This window comes from Rana temporaria, chromosome 4 (genome assembly GCF_905171775.1).
Source record: "Rana temporaria chromosome 4, aRanTem1.1, whole genome shotgun sequence".
Taxonomy (NCBI): Eukaryota; Metazoa; Chordata; class Amphibia; order Anura; family Ranidae; genus Rana; species Rana temporaria.
In genome coordinates this window covers 59,926,601-59,953,314 of record NC_053492.1, presented here as the reverse complement: position 1 = coordinate 59,953,314, position 26,714 = coordinate 59,926,601, and the positions used below count along the sequence as shown (strand labels likewise).

The 26,714-nt window shown below is 45.0% G+C and overlaps 1 protein-coding gene across 4 annotated transcripts in view; it reads left to right on the top strand.

The window, feature by feature from the left end:
- The window catches only part of PLA2G7 (phospholipase A2 group VII), a 112,330-nt gene extending 94,022 nt beyond the window's left edge, over positions 1–18,308 (top strand). For 3 of the 4 annotated variants that reach the window (XM_040348464.1, XM_040348461.1, XM_040348462.1), the window contains exons 9-11: positions 3,427–3,597; positions 13,471–13,619; positions 17,479–18,308. In XM_040348464.1, the coding sequence (XP_040204398.1) occupies positions 3,427–3,597; positions 13,471–13,619; positions 17,479–17,591 (433 nt within the window). In that variant the 3' untranslated portion in view covers positions 17,592–18,308. Of the gene's footprint in view, positions 1–3,426; positions 3,623–13,470; positions 13,620–17,478 lie in introns of those variants that run through there. The other variant, XM_040348463.1, reaches the window with a different exon arrangement.
- The last annotated feature ends 8,406 nt before the right edge of the window (positions 18,309–26,714 follow it).

Here is a 26,714-nt window from a genome sequence, read left to right as displayed (position 1 = left end):
ACTAGTACAGTGATCTCTACTGCCTTTCTGGCCTCATGCTGAACATCTGCCCTGCTGCACTCTGAACACAGGTTTGCCGCTGGGCACGTGCACCATTCAGAGGACGCTTTGAATTTGCTCGATGAATGCAAAGCATTCTCTGATTAGACAAGGTAAAGAGTGTCCCTGCCTCTCCACTTCATCCAATCAGCAAACACTTTGCATCCATTAGAAAAATGCAAGGTATTCTCTGAATGGTGCTAAGAAGTCACAAACTGAGGACCACCACCCACACAAAGTGTTGGGCATCCTGCTGGGGAATGTTTATATAGAGTTTGCAGGTAAAAATGAAAATTTTGCTATAGACGAAAATTGGAACAGCCAGAAGAGAACTATTCAAATTCAATGCAAACAAAACAGGGCCTCCATTGGCAGCTGAAATTGGACTTGTATGGGTCAGCTGCTAGGTTAACTCTGGCACAATGTAGTGTGAAGTAATCACCACCCATATGTCCAGTATTACAATTATATAGCACCCCCTACAGGATAAAAAAAAAGCATATAGCACACCAGCAATCGCTTCACTGGTCCTTGGAATTTCAGGGAAGTTATTCTTTAACACACACACATTTTAATATTTAGGAATAGCTATTAAAATGCACAAAGCCAAAAGACTTTTCCCCATAAGTGAAAAACCTCAAGCTTGTATTGCTTTTATACTTTTTTAATTACAGATTTAAGTGACACATGTTCAATTAACAACCTCAATTTTGAAGGCCCTGAAACAGAGGGGTTATGCACTTATGGAACTTGTCAGGGCTTTGAGGGATGCTGTAGTCCAGTGGTTCTTAACCTTATCCTCAAGTACCCCCAACAGGCCATGTTTGCATATTTTCCTTTATCTCGCACAGGACTTTTAAATCCGAGTCAATGGCTTGGTATTTTAGAAAGCTATTTTATCTAAGAGAAATTCCCAAAACATGGCCTGTCGGGGGTACTTGAGAACAGGGGTGAGAACCACTGCTATAGGCCATACTTAGGAGGAGGTTACTCCTTAATAGGCCCCACCCCTAGGTCATCGGTCTCGATTACAGGCTAGAGGTCCTTGGTTACAGACCCCACTTTGGCATAAACTTCCAACTACTGGGAGAATTTTTTTTACTTTTAGGCTTCTCATAGGATTGCCCTTCCTTTTGCGCCATATTCCTAGGTAGTGTGTACTTTACCCTTTGAAGGATGCTGGCTTATAGTTTTAATATTTAAGACAATGCTGGCAAGAAAAGTATGTGAACCCCTTTGGCAATAATTGGTTGGTTTGCCATAAAATGCGAATTAATCACAAAAAATAAAATAAAATAACACAATGTGCTTAAGTTGATCTAATGTCTCTTGTCACTATGGAACACACCCATTAAACATTCACAGTGATTGAAGAAAAAGTAAGTGAACCAATAGACTAATTATTTCAGCCAAAGCTAACTGGAGTCAGTAGTTTGCACACCTGAAGTCCAAATGATGAAATCAGTTCGTAAGTGTGTTTAAGCTCATACAATCAGGAGTACTCTTTCTAGAAGTGGGCGCCCAGCCAAGATGACTCCCAAGGCTTAACGCAGAATCCTCAATGAGGTAAAAAAGAACCCAAGAGTAACAGCTAATGACCTAAAGTCATTACTGGAACTGGTAACCATCCCTGTTCATGAGTCTACAATATGCAAGTCTTTGAACAGGCAGGGTGCCCATCGCAGAACACCACGAAAGAAGTGCCTGCCCTCCAAAAAAACATTGCTGCACTCCTGAAGTTTGCCATAGAGAACCTTAGCCGACTACACCGTTACTGGAAAAATGTTTTGTGGACTGATGAAATAAGAGTTGAATTGTTCAGGAAGAATACTCAGCACTATGTATGGAGCAAAAAAGGTATAGCTTACCAACATCAAAACATCATCCCAACTGTGAAGTATGGTGGAGGGAACATTTGTGATTGCTTCACTGCCTCAGGGCCTGGACCACCTGCCATTATCGAGGGGAAAATTAACTTCCAAGTTTAAGAAAATATCCTATAGGATGTCATGGTGTCTGTATACCTGCTGAAGCTTAGTAGAAGTTGGGTGATGCAGCAGGACAATGATTCCAAGCATCAAAGTAAATCCACAACACACTAGCTTCAGAAAAAGAAAATGTGCCTTTTGGAGTGGCCCAGACCTTAACCCCATAGAGATGCTGTGGAATGACCTCAAGAGAGCCGTTCACACCAGACATCCTGCAAATGTGTCTGAATTGAAGTAGTTTTGTAAAGAAGAATGGTAAAAAAAATCTCCTGAATGTAGTGCAGATCTGATCCAGTGCTACCGGCCATCTATTAACTTCAGGGGTTCACTTATTTTTATCTTCAGCACTGTGAATATATTAGACACAAGCAATTAGAATTGGTTGTGTGTTATCAGCTTAAGCACGTTGTATTTTTCTATTGTTGTGACCTAGATGAGGATCAGATCACATTTTAAAGGTAAATTACTGCAGAAAGCCAGTTAATTCCAAGGGATTCACATAGTTTTTCTATTTTTCTTGCCACTTGTAGGCCCCTCAACTAGAAGGGTAACATCTTTGTATTAAAGTGGAACTGAAGTCTTCTTATCCACTTTAAGACCACAATACGTAGTTTACCAGAGATGAAGCTATCGGCCATAACCCTTTATTTATTTTTTTCCCAGCAGGCAATTCTTTCTCATAAAAGCGATCCGAGTGGCTGATTAGCCGCTGGATCGTTTTTAGAAGCAGCGGGAGGGGTTGGCATTCCACGAGGGTGCTCAATTTTAAAGTATGACATGTTGGTTATCTGTTTACTCAGCGTAACATTATATTTTATGACAACGTGATGTCTGCTGTGACCCTTTCACCCTAATACTGGGCGGTGGGCGCTTGAAACCCTTCACACCCGGTGCATTTCCTTTATCATCCATGTGCCTCCTTGATTGATGCTGACTGTGGTCCGTGGTTCAGACGAGTGTTCCCTGTTCAATGCTGGTTATACATTGTGTTATACATTGTGTTCTGGTGAGTGTATACACTTAAGGGGACTGTGTTCTCACGTGGTATATTTGGAGATTTCGGTTGAAGGTGCACACTATTATTACTCTAGGATCACCTATGGACACTGTTTGAATTACCACTTGGCTCATCTATCTAAAGATTTTTGTGTGGAGTTGGCCACATCCTAATATCACTCAACATTAGCGCTGTTTGTAGTACATGACCGATACAGTGTTTGCTTTTATGGGTTATTTTTACTATTTTATATATTTTGCTTAGTTTTAAACAGCAGCTCAGCTAGGTTTCTTATGTGTTTGCAAAAACATTTTTTTCATTATCCGCCCCGTGTGAAAGGGCCCTAATGCAAGAAGTTGTCTGGTGACATGTTGATATTTTGTCTGCTGTCTGTTGTTGTAGATGTGGTGTAGCTCTGGATTCCTGGATGTTCTCTCTCCGAGATGAAATCTTCACTACAATCCATCAGCCAGTTTTATTTGTCAACTCAGAGAAGTTCCAGTGGGTGGAAAATGTCATGCTAATGAAGAAAATGGATTCTACCAGCGTGGAGAGGAAGATGATTACCATCAAGTATGTTGACAATCACTGCAGATAGGTATTGACCTGCATTTAGTCATGTCACAAAAAAAGAGCTTCACAGTTCTAAAGCCCAGTATGTGAATAATATCTCCTATAAATATGCCTTGTGTTAATAATGTGCAAAACAATATAGTCCAAAATTGTCTTCATCAAATACGTATTGTGATTGTGCAAAATGAGTCTGAGGCCTCGTACACACAACCATTTTCCTCGACAAAATCCATCATGAAAAATGCTGGCAGAGCTTTTTTGCAGAGGAAAATGGTCGTGTGTATGTTTTTCATCGAGAAAACTGTCGTGGATCTCGACGAGAAAAAAAGAGAACATGTTCTCTTTTTTTCTCGTCGGGAGTCTCAATTTCCTCGTCGGGCTGGTTTACGATTCGTGTGTATGCTTGGAAACGCACACATGCTTAGAATAAAGTATGAGACGGGAGCGCACCTTCGGTAAAAGTAGCGTTCGTAATGGAGATAGCACATTCGTCACGCTGTAACAGACTGAAAAGCGCGAATCGTCTCTCACCAAACTTTTACCTAACACACAGTAACATGAGATTAGCAAAAGCAGCCCCAAGGGCGGCGCCAGTGGAATCAAACTTCCCCTTTATAGTGCCATCGTACGTGTTGTACGTCACCGCGTTTGAGAACAACGAGATTTTGTCTTGACAGTGTGTACGCAAAGAAAGCTTGACAAGATTCTCGACAAGCCTGACAAGAAACTCGTCGAGGAAAACAACGTTTCATTTACGACGAGATTCTCGGTCGTGTGTACGAGGCCTGACAGTCACGGCTCTCTGCTCGGAGCGAAGGGGAGAACTGAGCAATCAGCGGTGTTTGATTGCTCACTTCTCACTGTAGAGGCAGAGGGGGACCGATGCACTATCAGATCGATACTACATCCACCTATGTGAGTGTAATTATATTTACAAATAATTTCTAGCACATAGGTTCTAAATAATTTGATGTAATATTTGGGAAATTAGGAACAGTGTATTGGTTGATTAACAATACACATATAGAGATACACTGCACCTTGATGATAATAGTATAAAGCCCAGGGTTGTGCTCATAAATGTACATTGTGCTCCACTAACTTCTGAATCCAACAGATTGCAATACAATTGGGAGTTAAAAAAAAAAAGGGGATGAAAGCCTGGTCATGTGACACATGTGATATCTCAGTCACATGACGGGCTTGCTGTGTTAAAAATTCAATTTTTTTTTCACTATCTTCCTCCAGCTCGCCAACCGACAACCAATACAGGGGTAATGGGCAAAGAGCTAGAGGAAGAGTTTGCAGGAGCCTGACATGCATTAACGTGCATTTTTTTTTTATAAAGGTGAACCTAGCCTTTAACTCGGGCTAAATACCGCAGCCTGCATTTTGTGAACGACATGCAAAATGCAGGCCTCAGTATTGAGTAATACTGTGGAGTATAAGCCCCCATTCACACCTAGGCGTTTTGTCGCCTGTAGTGTGACGCCGCAGCAGCCCCGAGACGCTGGAGGGATGAAAACACATTGCCCTCTATGGAGATGGTTCACATCTCCACGCCTGCCGCCTGAAAAAAAAGTCCTGAACCTTTTTTTCAGGCGGCTTTCGGCGTTCGGCATAGGAGATGTGAACCATCTCCATAGAGGGGGTGAGGCTGCATTCACAGTCGCCGCAAATCGCGGGACAAAACGCCGCAATTTGTCGCCGCAATTCGCGGGACAAAACGCCGCGATTTTGCACGCCTAGGTGTGAATGCAGCCTAATAGAAAGCAGATAGTTGTAAATCCCCAAATCTTTTGTCCCTGAAGTGTCATTCAATGTGAGTGATATGTGGAGGAGCCTTTATTTTCTTTGTCTTCCACCTTGCTAAAATACAAGTTTTCTTTAATAGCTTAAGATATTCACAGGGTTAGTCAGGCAACTAATGCTGCCCATGTACTGGAAATATATATATATATATATATATATATATTGTGATAGTCCAGTTCCCTGTCCTGGTAATGGTCGCCCAGGACTCTCCAATAGGCAGGAATCTCCAATCCTGGGACCGGGTTTTGGAAACAGCCAGGAGTCTGGCTGGTTGATTGAACAGGTGGGTCCTGGGCTTATAGTAGAATCAAGACCAGTGTTCTGGACTCCACCCTCCCGAGGAGTCCAGGCAAGCAAGGGAGAAGCATGCATGTCTGCATGGTATAGACAGAGGACCCAAAGCTGTGGGCTGAGCAGCACAGAAGCTGAGAGAAGGTACAGTGATTGTACAGGTACTTTGGTACGTGGCCAAGAGGGCTGAAGTGTAAGCCTAGGGGGCTGTATTTCTGAAGAGAGCCATGTGGCTTGGCATTTTCGTTTGACCATTTTTTTATTGCTGTAGAAACTTGAAACCCCCTGCGTGGGAAAGTCTGGATGGACGTTTTTCTTTCTTTTAATAAAAGTGGGTCAACAAACCCTTAAAAATCACAACTGGCGTGGACTCTGCTGCTCACTGGTATGCTCTACCCAGATGCTAAATCACCCCAACATTACAATTGGTGCTCGAATGCGGGCATGGACTGAAGATCCTTGCAAATACCAGTGAGCTATTGCCAGAAACTGCATAATCTGAGTGTGTGCAGGTGAGGAGAACCTGCAAGAGAAAGGTGATTAGCCTTAAAGAGACAGTGTTCTAATTTGTTGCTGAACTGTGCACATTCTTTTGGGAGTGATTGTGAGTATGGGGCGATCAAGATGCCAAAAAGAAGCAAGGATGGCTGAGATGATAGATAGAGCTCTGAGGCTGGAGGGGTTGTTACCGCCTGATCGAACCCCATACATACCCGAACAAAGTTTTCCAAGGGAAAAGAGGGCTGCTGTTGTCCCTAGCAACCCTGGTGCAATGAGTGCACAGATGGCTAATGTGGAGCATCCACCAGCGTTTGAATCTGCAGTGGATTGGTGCAAGCGACACCTGGCAGGATTGGACCAAGCTAAAGTGGAAGCGAAGCCAACCTTTGATAAAAAGAGACATCTGCCAAATGTCCATGCCTGGGAGAGGGATGTTGTTGCCCCTGGCAACACTGCTGCAGTTAAACCAGCAGCTGTTGTGAAAATTGTGAAAGTGACACAGCTTGAGACAGGGTCCAACAGATGCAGTGTGGGAAACCCTGACAAGACAGCAAACCAAGTGCGCTGTTTGCGGTGCAGCGAGTGGGGGCATGCAGTCTCCAAGTGCCCTTTGTCCCTGGCTCCAATGCAAAGCTACCTAGCAAAACAAAGGTCTGCAAAGCCTGTGTTATGTGCCAGAAGAGAGGCTGACCAAAAGCCAGGACGGAGAGTGGTTGCCCATAGCAACACAGAGGAGGCCAGTTGGGCTGTCTGTGGACCATGGGGTGTGCTTGCCTGCAAGGGTCGTGACAAGTGGCTTCCGAAGGAGTCAATACAGCATGTTGGCGAGAACCAGCAAAGCTCTGCAGGGAGAGTGTGATCTCCCATAACAACAAGAGTGGAAGTTGTGCCTGGAGAGAGGAGCTGCAGGAGAGATTTGCCTCAACGTCCCCACAAAGAGCCCTGTGCGTTCTTGCCAGCTGGGAATCATCAGGAGAGAAACGCACTGGAGAAAAGTCGCCCTGTTCCATGTCTGGAATGTGGCCAGCTGGGGCACGAAATGTTGTCTTGCCCTAGATTCTGGGGTGCACCTGGAGGTAATGATGTTGAGCCAGTTTCCTGTAAAAATATATTTGCCGTCACCCCTGGCAACAAGGAGGAGTTTTCTGTTGTGTCTGCAGGGGGTGCGATTTCATCCCGTGGCCACCAGGGGGAGTTGGCCAGTAAATGTGTGGCTGAGGACTGTTTAAGACAACGTACTCAAATGAAGATGGTGATCCCAACTACTGCGGTGGGTAAGACTGTCTTTAATGAAATGATGTCTGGGACTGCTGATTGCAGGTATAAAAGAACTGGTTACGAGACTGTCCATGATGATGTGAGAGTGACCCCAGTTAGTGGGGCCACTAAATGTGTGCTTGAAGATTACTTCTCCCTACAAAGTGGGAATGCAGGGGTTAAAGTCCAAACAGAACCTGTATTGATGACTAAAAGTGTTGTGTCTAATGTCTGCCAGTCTCAAGTAGGCAGTGGGCTAGGACAGACTGCAAAAACGAAAAATGCTATAAGTGTTATTGTTAATGAAAAGTTTGCTGCTGTTGGAAAAATCCCAGGTTCTTTCAGAGCAAAAGCTGTTGTCACAAATGGGCCGTTGCCTGTAGCAACTGATGGTAAGACCGCACAGTTGTCCCCAGAAATCTCCAGGGAACTTCATGTATTGAAGTCGGAGGTTGCCATGGACAACTGGTATGTCACTCTGGTGGGACAGAGTGGAACTGTACCGTGTAATGGTAATGTGTTAGTGCAAGCTGCTAGTACTAAAAATGTGCAGGTAAATGGTGGGTTAAAACAACATGTGAAAAATGCAAAGGTGTGTGAGGCTTATGAAGCGCCACCCGAGCAAGGTGGTGGTTGTGGTGTATTGCAACCTGTGGTGCTAGAACATGTGTTACCGAAGTCTGCCATGATTTGTAATTTGGGTAATGAATCTGCAACTAAACCCATCTGTTCTAATGTGTGTCCTTGGGCGGATGGATCAGGGCTAAGGAGCGCCGATGAATGGAGCACAGCTACAACAGATTGGGATAGTTGGGGTAAAAATCTAATGTCCCTGATAGATGAGGCTTTCATGCATAAAAGTAAGGTGGACAAAGTTTCTGCTGTGCCAGCAGGAGGGATGGCAGAACAGCTTATACCTGAGGGCGCGGTGGCTGCTGCAGGGGTTAACCCTCGTGAGAAATATGGACCACATAAGGGCGAGCACACAGCAGACACTTTGTCCGCAACCTACAAAAATGATGCTGACGTGGCGTGTCAAAGTGATGTTGTCAATGGTAATGTGAAGCAGTTCATTGGTGCTGAACCTGAGAAGTTGAGTGTGAGTCAAGCACCTGGCAGCGCTCTGGTAGAGCACCAGGCTGTGGTCCTCTCCAGCTGGGAGAAGGTTTCATTAAACCTTGCAACCTCTCGCGTCTCAGCAATTGAGTCTGTCTGCATTCCCAGTGTCAGGAAAGTCCCCAGGAAGGATTTCAATCCGAAGCCAAGGGTATGCTTTCTAACAAAAGTGTTAAAGGAGATGCTTACACTTTGGGATGTACAGCCAGTCTATACTGGGGTGTCTCCACCACAGTCAGACAGTCTGGTACTGCGGAGTACCATTAGGTGGACCCCTGAGTGGCAGGTGGTACAGCACAAAGGAAGACAAGACAAAAATGGTTTATTTATGACTGTATTACTAGTGTTAAAAGTTGCCTCTAGGTATGCTGATGGGTTACTTCCTGTACAAGAGGTTTATGGGAGAGGCTTTGGCGAAAAGAAAGTGCCTGAGGTTTCACCACCTAACAGCCAGGTAGAAGGCATTTCTGCTGCTATGGTTCAAGTTAGTACTGGTCAGTTGTCGGTGAAGGGCGTGTATACTGTACCAGTGGTACCATCACATGAGATGGAAGGGCCAAGTGTGGACCAGAAAGCAGCAGAAATCCTAACTGGGGCCCAACCGAAGGTGGTTAAAGAGACTGGGGTCCCCAGTCCAATGTTTGGTTTAGGTGACAAACAGATAAGTGCAGTAAAAATTGTATGTGGATCAGAAGAGAACTTGTCTCTTCAGGTGGATAAAAATACAAATGGCATCAGAACAAGTCAAGTGGTAGGACAGCTGCCTGCAGAGAGGGTGAACCCCGGGGAGGTGACGTCCTCTGAGGTTCCCGTGGGTGATGGCAACCCTCTGGTATGTGTGCCCTCTGCAGACTCTGCCCTAGCAAATACTGAGAAAAAAGGCATTGGTGACTTTTGCAACATTGAGAGGTGTAAAGTTGGTTTGAATATGTATATCAATGATGAACCAAATAATTTGTTAAAGGTACATGACAGTGTGGTGTCCAAAGGTATTGGGAAACCTGGGAACCTGAAGCGTGGAGGCAGAAGGGTTGGTAGAAAGACCAGGGGTGCCCTGTTTAAATTTCAAAAGAGGAAGTGCTTATGGAACCCCAAAAGAAGAGGGAGAAGGCTGAGTGTAGGGAAATATAGCTGGTTAAGATCCAGGGTGGGATGTACCTGGAAGCGCACCCGGAAAAAAGGTTGGGCCTATGTGGCTGACAGCCAGCACAGAGGTGTCCCAACCATGATGATGGGTGCTGGTGTTCCTCCCTCTGGATCGAAACAAAGGGGGGGGGGGGGTATGTGATAGTCCAGTTCCCTGTCCTGGTAATGGTCGCCCAGGACTCTCAAATAGGCAGGAATCTCCAATCCTGGGACCGGGTTTTGGAAACAGCCAGGAGTCTGGCTGGTTGATTGAGCAGGTGGGTCCTGGGCTTATAGTAGAATCAAGACCAGTGTTCTGGGCTCCACCCTCCCGAGGAGTCCAGGCAAGCAAGGGAGAAGCATGCATGTCTGCATGGTATAGACAGAGGACCCAAAGCTGTGGGCTGAGCAGCACAGAAGCTGAGAGAAGGTACAGTGATTGTACAGGTACTTTGGTACGTGGCCAAGAGGGCTGAAGTGTAAGCCTAGGGGCTGTATTTCTGAAGAGAGCCATGTGGCTTGGCATTTTCGTTTGACCATTTCTTTATTGCTGTAGAAACTTGAAACCCCCTGCGTGGGAAAGTCTGGATGGACGTTTTTCTTTCTTTTAATAAAAGTGGGTCAACAAACCCTTAAAAAGCACAACTGGCGTGGACTCTGCTGCTCACTGGTATGCTCTACCCAGATGCTAAATCACCCCAACATTACAATATATATATATATATTTATTAAGTAAAGCTTATGAGGCGAATGGCACTACAGAAGTTTTCCAATGCATGCAATCAGGCCTTCCTAATTGCTACTCTTAAAATAATTTATTCAAGTATATTTACATACAGATATATTGCATATTGTTCCAGTAACTGATGCAATATGCAATGTATCTGTATGTGAATATACTTGAATAAATTGTTTTAAGTGTAGCAATCCTTGGATTTGTTTCTATATATGGGTGTGTATACAGTGCATACGGAAAGTATTCACATCCCTCCACTTTTTCCACATTTTGTTGTTACAGCCTTATTCCAAAATGTATTAAATTCATTATTTTACTCCAAATTCTACAAACAATACCCCATCATGACAACGTGAAAAAGTTTGTTTAACCACTTGCTTACTGGGCACATATACCCCTTTCCTGCCCAGGCGAAATTTCAGCTTTCGGCACTGCGTCGCTTTCAATTAAAATTGCGTGGTCGTGCGACGTGGCTCCCAAACAAAATTGGCCTTTTTTTCCCCACAAATTGAGCTTTATTTTGGTGGTATTTGATCACCTCTGCGGTTTTTATTTTTCGCGCTATAAACAAAAAAAGAGCGACAATTTTGAAAAAAACACAATATTTTTTACTTTTTGCTATAATAACCCATTTAAAAAAAAAAAAAAAAAAAATTTCTCAGTTTAGGCCGATATGTATTCAACATATTTTTGGTAAAAAAAAAAAAAAAAAAAAAAATCGCAATAAGCAAGCGAATAGTGATTGGTTTGTGCAAAAGTTATAGTGGCCACAAAATAGGGGATAGAATTCTGTTTTTTTTTTTTACTAGTAATACGGCGATCTGCGAATTTTGTCAGGACTGCGATATTATGGCGGACACATTTTTGGAACCATTCACATTAATACAGCGAACAGTGCTATAAAAAATGCACTGATTACTGTATAAATGTGACTGGCAGGGAAGGGGTTAACACTAGGGGGCGAGGAAGGGGTTAAATGTGTATCCTGGGAGTGATTCTTACTGTGGGGGGAGGGGACTGACTGAGGGAGGTGACCGATGCTGTGTCCCTATGTACAAGGGACACAGCTTTAGTCTCCTCTCCCTGACAGGACGTGGAGCTCTGTGTTTACACACAGAGCTCCACGTCCCTGCCAATTGCGGGTACCTGGCGGACATCGCGGCCGCCAGGCACACGCATCGGCATCTCTGTGACGCGTGCCCCCCAGTGGCCAGAGGACCCGAGGCCGTAAAAAGACGGCCTCCCGGATTTATAGAGCTACCTGGAGGCTGTCTTTTTACTATGGCCCGGGACTAAAGCAGTTAAAATCTTTGCAGATTTATTTTTTTGCAGATTTAGTAAAAATAAAAAATGACATGTACATAAGTTGTCAGTCTTTGCCATAACAATCACAATTGAGCTCAGGTGCATCCTGTTTGCACTGATCATCCTTGAGATGTTTCTACAACTTTATTGGCGTCCACCTGTGGTAAATTCTGTTGATTGGACATGATTTGGAAAAGCACACACCTTTCTATATAAGGTCCCACATTTAACAGTGCATGTCAACGCACAAACCAAGTCATGAATATAATTTTCAGCGGCAGGAACTGGGAGACTAGTCAGGATGAAAGGGAAAGATGAATGCAGCAATATACAGACACCCTTGATGAAAATCTGCTCCAGAGCGCTCTGGACCTCAGACTGGGGCGAAGGTTCATCTTCCAACAGGACAACGACCCTAAGCACACAGCCAAGATGACAAAGGAGTGGTTATGGGACGATTCTGTGAATGTTCTTGAGTGGCCCAGCCCAGACTTGAAACCAATTGAATATTTCTGGAGAGACCTAAAAATGGCTGTGCATTGATGCTCCCCATCCAACCTGATGGAGCTTGAGCGGTCCTGCAAAGAAGAATGGGAAAAACTGCCCAAATATAAGTGTGCCAAGCTTGTAGCATCATACTAAAAAAAGACGAGGCTGTAATTGGTGCCAAAGGTGCTTCAATAAAGTATTGAGGCTGTGAATTCCACACTTAAGCCTCTTACACACGATCAGATTTTCCAGTGGGAATTGTGTGTTGACAGACTGTTGTTGGAAAATCCGACCGTTTGTACGCTCCATCGGACAATTGTTGGATTTTCTGCGGACAAATGTTAGATGGCAGGCTTTAAAATTTTCCGTGGACAACGGTCTGTTATCGGATTTTCGAAGTCCAAAGTACAAGCATGCATGCTCCGAATCAATGCTCACCAAACACAACATTAGCAGAAGGTGCCCAAAGGATGCGTCTAGTATGTCACTACGTTCGTGTGTTGGCCGACAATTGCGTGCCGTTTGTATGCAAGACAAAATCCAGGCACACGGCCTTCGGACAAAAGTCTTGTGTGTACAAGGCTTTGGAATCAACTCCAGACCCTTTACCTGCTTAACTGATGAAGAAATGAAGGAGTAGCCCACACCTGGCCATGAAAAAGCTTTTGATTCAATATTATCCAAGACATATACAGAATGTTGTGAGTTAGATGAGGCTATACTGGATGGGTCTATTCTCACGATGCATGTAAATGGCGGACTGAACCATGCATTTAGACTATTCTAGTGCGGTCGCCAGGTGGCGTGAGATTTAGTCATATACTGTATCTGCCCATTTGGTAACCAGGCAGATACCAATTAAGCTGAAAGTTTATCATGTGCAGTTCAGTCTGACTTATCAGCTGCTTGCTTGTTCTCGGTCACTGAAAGTAATAGGAACAGAGTGCCAGGCAACCAGCATAGTACAGTCTTAATTACAGGTTTCCCTTAAAATGACCATGTCACATTCTGGATTTTACAATCTGTGTTAGATTTACAAACAACTATTTACTAAGGGGATCTGCCCTATGGAGTCAAAGGAATTCCGAAGACAGGTCCTTGTGTTACATAATTGTCAGTAAATCTAATAGGGATTTTACAGTCGGGTTGTTACATATATGGGCAGTTTAACAATACTATGCAGATTACAGTGATGTTCCCTTTCAGTTTGTCTGATGGAATTGTCCTATTTCCCTGTACAGAGGCAGTGTACACCAGAGCTTCCCCGACTTCACATTTCTCACTGGTTACCTCATAGGGAAAATATTCAAGTTAAAGGGAGAAATCGATCCATATGTGGGGATGGACATTATTATCAACGTGACTTTAGCTTTCCTACAAAGACATCTTGGTGAGTATTCACAGAGAAACAATATATACAGTACATATATATGATCTATTGTATACATGTGTGAAGTTGGATAATAAGAGCTGTGATCAGATTGTTGCTGTGGCTCACATAGACTTAAAGCCACTCGTTTTTCAGTTTATTAAAAGTCAGCAGCTACAAAAAGTATAGCTGCTGACTTTGTATAAACAGACACGCACCTGTCCCACGGTCCAGTGATGCGGCCACCTGAAGGCTCGCTCCTCTCCACAGCGCCGACTTTGAACTGTGGGCACCCGGCTGTGACAGCTTTCAGTTTCATAGCCGGGTGCGCACTGTGCACGTGCGAGTAACACTGTTCTCTCCTAGTGACCAGGCCATCTTCTGGGACCTGTGCAGGGAGGGGCCACCTAGGGGGGAGGAGTCGCCTAGGCGGCCAGAAAAGGAAGGAGGCAGTGGGACAGGAAGTACCTGTCAAAACCAGGTACCCACCCCACATTTGGAATGACATTGCAAATGTGACATGTAAGGGGGGCGAAGAGTGCTTAAAGCGGAAGTTCCACTTTTGGGTGTAACTCCCCTTTAATTTGAAATGAATAAGCCAATATTCTGAAGATTAGTTGAATCCCAACTGAACGTTTAGTTTAATTTTGCAAAAAAAAATTCCAGGTACATCAGACAAAATATATGCAAAGTCTAAGGCTGGCCATACATTATCTATATTATTATTTTTTTTGTTCAATGGAAAGGCTACGGAAAGACTCCCTCAAGACCTGGTTCTGGCCAGCTCAGTATCTCGGGATAAACCGATTGCCTCTCGGGGTATCAGGAAGGATTTTTTTCCCCTGCTGAAGCAAATTGAATCGTGCTTTGCTAGTTTTTTTTTTTTTTTGCTTTTCTCTGGATCAACTGTGGGTATGGGATTATGTATATAGAATATTTTTTGTTTTGTTCCCCTTTTTATTGGTTGAAATAGATGGACTTTGTGTCTTTTTTCAACCAGACTATGCAACAGGTTGAACGAAAAAGAAATGACCCAATTCCCTCATCCACACACTTACTGTGTCATTGTACTCTGGCGGCGGGGATACACTGTCGCCATTAGAATACACTGATCAGTGCTGCTGGCTATAGTCGGCGGCACTGATCAATCTGGAAACACCTGGCAGGCTGGTTGTACAGAAGAATTGGTAGATTGACTTCTGTACAACCACCCTGCCCATACATCCCTGCTGAACCAGCCACATTTTAATCCCTGTATGGCCACATTCATAGTTTGTTTTATTTATAAATTAGCCACATAATGACTAGAAAAGCATGACCCCTTTGAGCTTGCTGTACAGAAGGACCCTTGGTCTCTATATGGAAGCAGTGGTCTCTGCAGAGGTGTGACATGCCCCTTGCCGAGTCAGACCCAGAACTCTCCAATCAGCTTGGAGCATGATCTTTGCGCATTGTGGAGCTATAGGTCTAATTCAGCAGACCACTGCTTCCCCACAGGCAAGGATTTTCTACTCATGCTGTGGCTTGCTTTAAGGGGATAATTACCTGTAAAACATTAAAGCCGATCTCCAGCTTTTGGGAAAGTTTAAATAGTTAGTTTAGACCAAGCTGGTCCAAACAAAAAATTACCTTGACTACTAGATGTGCCCCCCTGTGTGCACTGTAGCCTCAGCTACATACAATATACAATGTTGTGTTCAGCGTTCAGTAGGATGGAAATTTCCATCCCGCTCCCAAAACAAATTTAATTTGGTCTGAGTTCTGCTGAACCATTTACAGGGAGCTTCGTATTCTATGAAAAAAAAAAATCAGAGCTTCTGCTGATTGGCTGAGGTGGGCAGATGACCTCACAATCTCCAACTTTGTCTTTCACAGGAAGCTTTGTATTCATTCATAGACTACAAAGCTCTCTGTGAATGGCTGGGCAGCGCTCAGCCCAACTCGATTTTGTTCCCGGGAATGGGCTGGGAAGTTCCAAACTATTTTAACTTGACTAAAAGCTTGATCAGTTTTAAACATTTTTTTTGTTGCATCCACGGAGGGACACAGGACTTTGGGTTATACTGCATCTACAGGAGGATTGGACACTGGCAGCCAAATGTAGATGAGCCCAGGGTATACTCCCTCCCACTGCCAGACATATTTTCAAGAAATTATGATTTTTTTATTTTTATTGAATCCCCACTGTACCAGGTGCCCCATCTCACAGGTCAGGGGGAACTTGCAGCACATCTAATGCTGCAGATGTCTACAGCCTGGTGTCATGTTGCCCTCTGCTTTTAGTGTTAATGGCCTTGTGAGTCCCCCTTGGCTGGATTTTCTGCCCTCTGGTCTAAGGCTTTTATTGCAGTTATGACCCAAATAGCTCAGTTATTTGCTGACTTTGATTGCAAAGACCATTGGTGCACTCCCACACCTTCCCCCAAGGACCCATTTCGACTTTATTGCTTTAACATGCATTTTTTTTTCCGGGTGTCAGCACGCTGCATGAAGTTTGATTAATCTTTGAAATAGCCTTTTAGACTGTACCTGGAACCCACTGGATCTAAGATTAAAAGCTTGCCTGGGACGTAACTTTTGGCAGCAGGGCTCTCCTTGGGGTGCTTCCCAGTCCCTTCTGTCCTGTGTTAATTATTCGCAGAGTACTCTGCAGGTCTAAAGATGTGACCTAGTCTCTGGGTAACACCTTTCCCAGAGTAGGGAAATGGATGGGATGAAGATTATATCATGGTGTATAACTTAATGCACTAAGCCCTGTGTGTTCTTCACAGAGAGCCTCCACATAAAGGGCAGTGGTACAGCCTCTGGGGTTCCCCGTCTCTAAAACATTTCAATATGAACACTGTATGACTTAGAATGGTAATGTTTAAATAATAATTTTCTATTCTGTTGTAGTACGTCCAAAGAGCTGAGATAGTTAAACAGAGGGGTTCAAATGGGCTTTAATTTCAGCACTAAAGTTTCTTAAAGGATAAGTTCACTTTTTGGGAAAAAAATTATAAATGCAAATTTGTTTTCAGGTAGTAAAAATGTACATTTATTTATTTGTGGAGCCTGTAAAGCATTGCACCAGCAATCAGGAAATGGCTGGTGCCATGCAGATCTGCCAGTGTATCTGCTTGCCTGTCCAGCCCGTGCGGGTAAGCAGATGACAGGAAGCATGAATGTACTACCATGGTGCTCCACAGCGCTGTGGTAGTTCATTGAAAACTACAAGCTGACATCTGCAAAGGCTGCCGGACCTTGTATATTTCAATGTACATAGCCCTGTCAATCAGCGGATGCCCATTTTTTGCCCATATATGAAGGTTCTATAAAAAGTTTCCGTACTCTTTTTGACTCTCTTATACATGTCTTTCTGAAGACCCCTGAATATGGGTGTAACATGTAACAAAAGGTGATTATCCTTTAAATATTCTGGCTGGAGACAGACAGACACTATTTTTTGTTTTGGATAGAGTAGAGAAGGGTTAGAGATTCTTAACATTTTTTGCCATCTGCGTTCTTGTTGTAAGAGAGGTGGACAAGATGGGCAATCTTTCCAAATAGGGGCCAGCAAGGAAAAATTAAGGAAAAATCCCAAAACAATTTTCCACCCTCTCCAAATAAAAGAAATTCTCTGTCAGGAAAACCGGCCGTGTGTACACAGGGAAAAGCAACCGATCACGTTGTACGAGGCATTAGGTTTAGGACCCCATTCAGGTTAGTCATGTGAACATGAAAAGTAGTGTGGGGAATCCCTCCAGTAGAGACACCGAAAAAATAAAATAATTGCAGTATAGACGGGTTAATTAGAGCCTTTCATATACAAGATCACATTTTTTTTATGAAGCGAAAACATAATTTTATGGCCTCTATTGATTTTCTGTTTGCTAAACAGGTCTCCATAAGGACTTCAATCAGTGGGATCATCTCATTGACGGTGAAGGAGAATTTGTCATCCCAGGAACCAACCTTGATCTACCTCCAGCACAGACTGAGAACTCTAAATGACCTTCAGTGATAACAAGTGACCCGCAGCCTATTACCTCCTCCCTACCATGGGAGCATTCTACTCTGTGATGGCAGAGAGAGCTGTGCCTCATCCATCGGACACCCAATACTAGTGACTAACTACTTACTGTGCAGGAATGAGAGACTTTCTGTCTGATTTAGTGTTATGAAGGACATTTGTTTTTTACATTTTAACTTTTGTACATGATGGCTGTGGTGTAAGTGTTGGACTCCTTTTTAGGGGTGTATTATGCCTTTCAGCAACATCACAGGCCAACAAGCACCATGCCCTGTGCTGGCACACCATATGCTGCTTTGCCTTACCAGTGTGAACTATACCACCTAAAATAATTCTATGGTGCTTTTTATTAAATATGAGCTGTTTTCCACACACCAGAGTTAAAGAATACATAGACCATGTCCTCCTGGGACTCCCTCCAGCCTTCCTTAGCATTGTAAAAGTAAAAATGACCAGAACTCAGATGAAGAAATAACTGGACACTGCCCTTGTAGCTCTCAGGTATTCATAGCAACAGAAACTAAACTGGCATTATCTTCAATTTAGCCCACGTGTTTTGTGGTCCTCTTGGCTGTATGAGTTCTGGCCAAATGCTTTACATTGCAAAAAGGGTTTATGCGCAGCGGTCTCAAACTGGCGGCCCTACAGCTGTTGCGAAACTACAAGTCCCATGGGACATTGCGAGGCTAACAGTTACAAGCATGAGTCCCATAGGCAGAGGCATGATGGGACTTGTAGTTTCACAACAGCTGGAGGGCCACCAGTTTGAGACCCCTGGTTTAGGCGAATGGGTCATTACTGCAATTTCATACAGGACAAAACCCTTCTGTCTTTTTGCAGCCAAAAAGAGCACAATCTTAACTATTATTTAGATCAGCAGTTGCTGTGGTGCTGCACACATGACCAGCTATGACACCAGCCATTTAAGGGTTTGAAAATGTAGTTAAGAGCTGACATTGGCATCTGTGAGAGTTATGCCTTAAATGTAGCATACACTGCACATGCACTAGTATATAAATGAAAGCCCTGTTGAAAACAACATTGGCATGTTTAGGGATTTAAAGCGGAGCTCCACCCAAAAAGGGAAGCTCTGCTTGTCTGCCTCCTCCCCACCGCTGCCACATTTGGCACCTCCTTGCCAGGAGAATGTACTTGGTTTTGACAGGTACACACTCCCACTTCCGGCTCAATTCGCTGTGGCAAAAAGATTTGGAAGTTCAGCCCCCCCATAGCTTGCCCATTCACAGAGCGCAGTGCAATTAGCGCATGTGCAGTAGGAAACTGACTTGAAAAGTTAAACCCAATGTGTTTAGTTTCACGTTAAAGCCTTTCTAATCCTAAAAACATAAAGTGATATACTGCAGCTTACCAATCCTTAGATCTGGTGGCTGCATTTGATTTCTTTTTATCTTGCTTTCCCCCCCTTATTGTTGTCTGGTGATCCTGTCAGTAACACATTTCTTGTCCTAGGGCAGTGATGGCAAATCTTGGCACCCCAGATGTTTTGGAACTACATTTCCAACGATGCTCATGTACTCTGCAGTGTAGTTGAGCAACATGGGAAATGCAATTCCAATACATCTGGGGTGCCAAGGTTCGCCATCACTGTCCTAGGGTAACAACACTTACTTCACAGTACTCTGCGGAGAAGCAGCATTGCCAACCTAGGCTGCATTTCTCATTTCAACTACAATCACCTTCTCCTCAACTCTGTTACACAGAGGGAAGTTGTTTTGTTGTCCACAAAAGAGAACTGAGAAGGCTGATGACAATGCACAAAAAAGGTGCAAGCACACAGGATGTCTGGCTAGGTCAAGAGATATATTTTGTACTTGTAAAAAAATGTACTTGGCCTGAAAAACTTGTAAGCTGCAATATAGTAAGCCCTTCCCTCTCCATCTCCCGATTGGCTCACTTGCTCTGACTGACAGCAGCAGCCAAAAGCCAAGGCTCTTGTGGACATCGCTGGATCAAGAAGGGGCTCAGGTAAGTACAAGAGGGAGTGGCTGCTGCACACAGAAGGTTATTTACCTTCATGTATAGAATGAATGATGGTAAAACAACTCGTGCCTTTACAATCACTTTAACATACACTTTTAGTATTACTGTAAAATGTGGAAACCAACGGCAACAACACTACAATCTTGAAAATAAAGACTTGCTGCTTGTGTAAATATTTTTTTTATATAAGAATACAGTGAAGATGTGGATCAATTTGTCGAAGTGCCATACTTATGTAAATGGATTAGGTGACTAATGGTTTGTTGTAGAGCATGCAAAAGGAAAACATATGGGAATGGATTTAGTCTTTGTACTTATGGATTCTCCTAATGATTAATCAGTATGTAAATCAATCATTGTCACATGAGGTATATATCTGTCTATCTGGCTGATCATTGCCAACTCAGATGGGTTTTTCAGTTTAAATGCATAATGCACCTGCATAGCTGGCTCTGTATCTCCATCTTCTGTGTAAACAATACTCAGGCCTGGTTATAGTGCTTAGTGAGATGATCTCTGTTTAGATACAGTGCAGCTCACAGAAATCTAATATGCAGTATATGTATGGTTGTGCTGCAGTACCTGACTTCACAAGCAGGTGATATTACAAGATATTTTTTTATAATTACTTCTGTAATATATCTTTAAAAAAAATGAATAAAATCAAAATGTTTGCGCATCGGGGTTGATTTACTAAAGGGAAAGCCACTTTGCACTACAAGTGCACTTTTAAGTGCAGTCGCTATAGATTGCTGTAGATCTGTGGGCAAGCTTTTGAAATTGGAGGAAGCTTTGCTGATTTTATCATCCAATCATGTGCTAGCAAAAATTATGTTTTTTTATTTTCCTTGCATGTCCCCCTGAGAGCTACAGTGACTGCACTTTCAGTGCACTTGTAGTGCAAAGTCAATTTGCCTTTTGTAAATAACCCCCAATGTCTTTGTCACTTTTAGTCTTCAACTGACTGCATACGCAATCGGCCACCTTATCTCAAAGTGGGAGCCCGGTCAAACACCCTCCTGGCTTCCATAATGCAAAACATGTTCCCCTCTATAGTTCAGCAAGGGGAATGCACTATGATATGGAATTCAGAGAGATGTCAGAGCTTTGACCTGGAACTTAAGTTTTGGTACCTTATTTTACCAGGTTTGATGGATCCCAATCTATCAGGAGAAGGCCTAAAAGTAACATTTTCTACCAACAACCCAATATAGGTACCTCCATGTATCAACGCTGCCTTTTACCTGCAGCAATTATCAGAGTGCAAATAGAAAAAAAAACTATATACAGGCAGTGCCCGAGTTAGAAAATATCTGACTTGGATACAACTCCTACTTACAAACGGAGGGAGACAACAGGAAGTGAGAGGAAGGGAAATTCACTGTAAGATTTATCATGAAAAAGGTGTCTCCATTGAAGCATTATTACCAATCCCTGCTTCCTCGACAAGCCTAACAAGGAACTCGATGTGTTTCCCCCGTCGAGTTTCTCGGTCGTGTGTACGAGGCCTAAGGGTTTTCCCCGTCTGTTCACTGCATTTGCGGTAGCAGAGTGGAGAAGGAGGAGAGCGTTAAGTATAAAATTACAGCCCGAAGGCTCTCACCCTTCCACTGACAGGTGCAGAGATCTCCGCTACCTATGTATGCTTTCTTCCTCCCGCAATGATGACGATACAGAAGTGGGGAACAAATTGCAATGTCCAACTGTGTAGAGCAGTCAGTAGTTTCTCTGCTAAGTGTGGAGGTGGTTTGTTTCAGCTGTTTGATTTGTTCAGGTACGGTGGCTCCAAGGTCTCAAAAGTCCTTACATAGCAGGGGTGGTCTAGCGTCCTTTCCGTTGATGCATTTCGTGCATCTAACCATGCACTTTTTCAAGACGATAGTCATCAGTGGTGTCAGCAGGAGGAATAGTGCTTGATATCAGTGGAAAAAACAGTGTCCCAAGGGCTGGATATAGGCAAGCAAAGGGCCGCAGTTTGGAGACCCCTGCTTTAAAAGGAAGATGCTTATCCTTAACTATTCTCAAGGTGCTCTGGTTCTGGCATGTGATCCCCCAGCAGCTAACTTCAGGTGAGAGTAGAAACAACTGACATTGGATGCCCCATAGTAAGCCAGTGGTTGATGTCACCACCCAGGCAATTCAGGCGTTGTCTAAGATATCTCCTCTCCCCTGAAGCCGGCCGTTGAGATCACGTGGCTGGACCAAAGCGCCCTGAGAAAAGGTAAGTATAAGCATCTTCCTTCTACAGTGTAGTTAGAATAGGAGTTATGTGGATGGGAGCAGTTTTAAGCTTAGTTAGAGCCTGGAATTCCACTTTCTTTTTAATCCTCTTTTATGGAAATCTGTAATGGGAGAATTATGAAAGCTGACATTGCTTATAGCAAGCCTGGTTGTTATCTAGTCTCAATTAGAGGTCGACCGATATGGGTTTTTCTCTAGCCGATGCCGATATTTAGAAATCGGGGTGGCCAATATATGATGTCGATTTTTTTTTTTGGCAGGTGGCACTTATTGGCACTGGCAGGTTGCACTGGATGGCAGATGGCACTGGCAGATAGCACAGATTGGCACGTGGCCCTAACAGGTGACACTGGCAAGTGGCACTGGTTGGCAGGTGGCACTGATGGCTTTAGTTCGCACTGGATGGAAGGTGGCACTAATTGGCACTGATATTGGCACTGGATGGTGGCATTGGCAGATGGCACTGGACGGCAAGTGGCACTAGATGGTGGCACTAGATGGTGGCACTTTTATTGGCACTGGACGGCAAGTGGCACTGGCACAAAAAAAAAGTGTCACCCCCCCTCAGTACAGACCCCCTCTCCCTCCTCAGTACAGACCCCCCCCTGCCCCCCGTAGTACAGACACCAGAGTGGTATGTGTCCCACGAGCGCGGGCCCCTCCTCCTCTGTGGGTGTAAACAGAGAGGAGGGCCCCCGCGCTGGGTGTACCAAGATGGCCGCGGCTCCGGAGCTAGGCCGATGCCGCGGCCTTTCCCGATGCTGTGACTGTGGCGGCAATCCGCAAATTGCCGCCGCAGTCAGAGCATCAGGAAAGGCTGCGGCTTCGGCCTAGCTCCGGATCCGTGGCACCGCTAGTGGCCATGTTAAATATCGGCCTAATTTGGATAAAAATCGGCCGATGCAGATTTCTATAAAACGGACAAATATCGGCCTGCCGATATATCGGTCGACCTCTAGTCTCAATACTCTGAGCCACTGGTCAGAATAAGCACACAGCATGTGAAGGCTGAACTGATCTGCATGCTTGTTCTGGAGTAATGACAATGTGTAGAAGAAATTGGGTCAATAGCCAGGTAAGTAGGAGGAGGTCAGCAATGACAGCCCTTGTATTTTTTGAAAGGTAACAATATGATTGGTTTAATTTGATTCTATGCAAAAGGTCATTTATGGTGTCAAACTATATGTGCCATTTAAAAAAGAGATCACTTTATTTGTACATTATTTAGTTCCTGATCAAGCATTTGCCACTTCTTCCTGGGTGCCTTAAAACACTTGCAGTGCTGTCAGAGAGGGCACCAATGCTTGGCGCATGGCCACCCGACACAAGGCACTAGCAAGGAGACAGCCTTTTTTTTTCACTTCAAATACACTTTTTTCATGTTCATTTAGCAGGCCACCGCTGCTTTCTTGGATGTCTATATAACATACCTCAGGAGGCAATGCTTTGGATCTTGCTTATATTCAGCAGGTCTCTGCCAGCTGCATTTGCTGGTTTTCATTTCAATATGTTGGTGTGGTAGCAGAGCACAGTAAGTGGGACTTTGCAAGACTCCATTGACTAGTATGTATTTCTCTTATCGTCCATGGACGGACACAGCTCCTTAAATCTTGACAAGTGGGTTATGTTCCCTGTTTACAGGAGAGGACTAGGCAGAAACATGTTAAATACATGTTACATTAACAGAGTTGAACAGCCCCGCCCAGGGGGCGGTCCCTCCAGACATAACCCTCCTCACTGCAGCATGCAGCCTCAGTTTCGTTCTGCCTAGCAAAGAGAAGGACGTATGGCTCCCTTTGGGCCCAGCGCCCTGAGGAGAAATGTTATTTTATTTTACTTTTTCTTGAAGAATCTTCTTTCAACTGTCGGCTGAGAGACAGGCTGGATAATATAGATCCTTGTAGTCTACTCAGTCCGACCAGCAAGCGTGGGCACACCTTTGCAAAGAGGCTTGGTCTGCCACGCCATACCCCATGACTCCTGGGGTGGCCGGTGAGCTTTGCTCCGAGGTCCACATATGACTGGGCTGTGGTGTTGTCTCACTCACAGTGGACCGGGCCGACAGCTACCTCCATTGCGGTTGTAGTTCTGTCAGGAATGCGTCAGCGAGTCCTCGCTTGGACGGGTAAGTACAGTCCCTCCTGCTTCGGTGGGTTGGTACGGCTGGGCATTCCTGGGGTTCGGGGGTCCCTTCCCCTTACTTCCCTGCTCCTTTCCCTTGCTGCATTGCTAACATTGCCGCTGTCAGGGGGGAGGGGGCCTTCCTGAGGGGACTGTGTTATCTGGCCTGTGTTTTTTCTTTTTTGTATTGGGCTTTCCTGTGAGGTAAAAAGCCCTGTGATGAGCACAGATGTTTATGATTATACTTCAGCAGACGCTGACTGATTGGTGACACCTGTAACGGTTTTGCTTTTTATGCTGTATCTGTGTCTTATCCTTAAATAAAACAGCCCTGGGAGGCTTTTCCTGTTTAAACACAGGTCCCTGCAAAAGTTACCTCGGTTCTTTTCCTCACAGGCAGCGCTAGGCAGTCTCCTCCTGAGGGAGTCCCCTGGTTACCCCTGGTCAGCGCAGCAAGTGGGTGAGAGGCCCTGAATAGGGCTCTAGGAGCTTTTGTCTATTTGTATGGACAGGTGTGCATATTATAATACACACTATGTAAATTGGAGTCAGTATCTGGGTCCTTCCCCACATGCTGGTGGTGGCAGCAGGTGTTAGCACCTGGGATTCCCACAGAGTTTTTATTGTTAGTCCTGGACACAGTTTGTGCCAGGGTGGGGGTGGACTGCGGGCGGGCGGTAAAAGAGTGCCCCCTTCCCCCGTTATCCCCTGGGGAATGCTCTGTTATGGAGCCATGGACCAGGTACCTAGTTAAAAAAAAGGCAGAATAAGGCATTTATGGGTGCGCTTTTTACTGCTGCAAGGGACTCTCCTAAGCTGCATAGTGCAGATGGGTTTCCGCCGAGGGCTCGGTCTTTTTTGGATCACACAAATCAGACCGCTGTGTAGGTTTTTTCCTTCTGTGCCCTTCTTTGATAATTTCTGAGATGCGGAATGAGAAAAGCCGCTGAGGGCTTTTGTAGTCCCTCACCGCCGGGCGGTAACCCCCGCTTGTATGGATCTGACTGATAGAAGATCCGAAGTACTGACCCGTTCCATGTTTACCATGCTGGGGTCTGGCTTGCGGGCCTATTGTGGCCACTACACTGGGGTCTCAGTCGACGCTGGCGCCATTTTTTGGGAGGTTTTTCAATTACATTGAAAACTCCCATTGGCGCCCATTTTGTCGTAGCCGCGCTATGGCGCAGCTTACATTGTGCGGGCCATTTTCCTGTGGCCGCGTTCTGAACGCTCGGCGGCCATCCTGGAGTAGTCCCGACCCCTAGTGCTGTATACAACTCACAGAGTGAGCATTTTGCACCAGACACTGGAGGAGCACCGACTCTCTCCTGAGGTTATTAGCCTAGCGGACCAGCTGGTCCAGGGCCTCATATAGGTCTGTGATGCTTCATTGAATGCTGCGCCCTTGTTATCCAGGGTGTCTGTTTCAGAATGGTTTTATGCACACGGTGGTGTAGTGCTTAACTCCATTACTTGGCAGCAAAAGAGTCATTGGTTCGAATCCGCACACTGACGCCAATCTGCCTGGAGCTTGCATTGTCGCTCCCTGTGTCTGCGTGGGTTTCCTCCGGGTACTCCGGTTTCCTCCAAAGACATGTGTGCATACACCTACATAATATACATACACACTATGTGTGTGTATTATTTAGGGGCAACCCTCCCAGGCCGTCAAAGGCCCAGCTGGGGGACTAATCTGTCCCTGGGTGCATAAGCCGATCACGCCGGCACCCAAATCCTGCCAATGTATATAGCCTCCCCTCCCTGTCTCTAGGTGGGAGGGGCGGCTTGCAGGTTCACAATTCAGTGAAACCTCCCTGCTCTCCGACTAGTGGGTCTGCGAGGTGGTCTCTTCGGAGTACTAGATAGTACTAGTACTATCCACAGAACAAAGTTCTGTCCTTGTGTCTTCCTCTCCCGGCCCGTCGGTCTGCCTTGGGCAGTGTGGGATTTGCTAAGCTGTGAGGTAATTTTACCTTTCCTGCAGGACGAGAGTTTTGGGGTTTTCTATGGGCCTCAGGCCCTAAATACCTTTGTGAACGTCGGGTAGTTCCGCATGGAATCCATTTGTTTGGTGGTAGCTGCGCTTCATCCGGGGGATGTCCTGACGTCCTCGGACATCAGGGACGCATACATGCATGTCCCGTTTTGCACATGTCACAGTGTTTTTTTCTGTGCTTCGTGATGAGAGAAGGGTCTCTGTCAGCCTGTGGCCCTCCCTTTTGATCTGGCGTCAGCACCATGGGTTTTCAGCTAGGAGCTCGCACTTATTTGAATTTTGTTGGGACAGCGAGGCTTTGCCTCATTGGCTACTTGGACGACTTTCTTCTGAGAGCAGCTTCTGTCTCCGACCTAGTGGATGGGTTATTCCCATTCAGACCCTCCGAAGATTCGGGTGGATGTTAAACGTTTAGGCCAGAAAGTGTAGCTCAGTGGCAGCAAACCTGCCCTCCATGTGTGCGACCCAGGGTTCAAATCATGGGCATGCTAGGTTCCGACTCAGCGTTGGAGTATCCAGTGTTGATCCAGACTCCTCAGTGGCAAAGTTCCTTCTTCCCCTGGAGAAATTGCAGACTCTTCAGTCTGCGGTGAAGGTATTGGCATCACGCAATCGGTCTTCTCTCCGGGCGCCTGCTGGTTCGGGGTCTGTGGGTAGCCTCCTTCAAGGTGGTACTGTATGCCCAGTTCCACACCCTGGTTTTCCAGGGGAACTACTGTCCAGGTGGTAAAAATCTCCTGTCTGA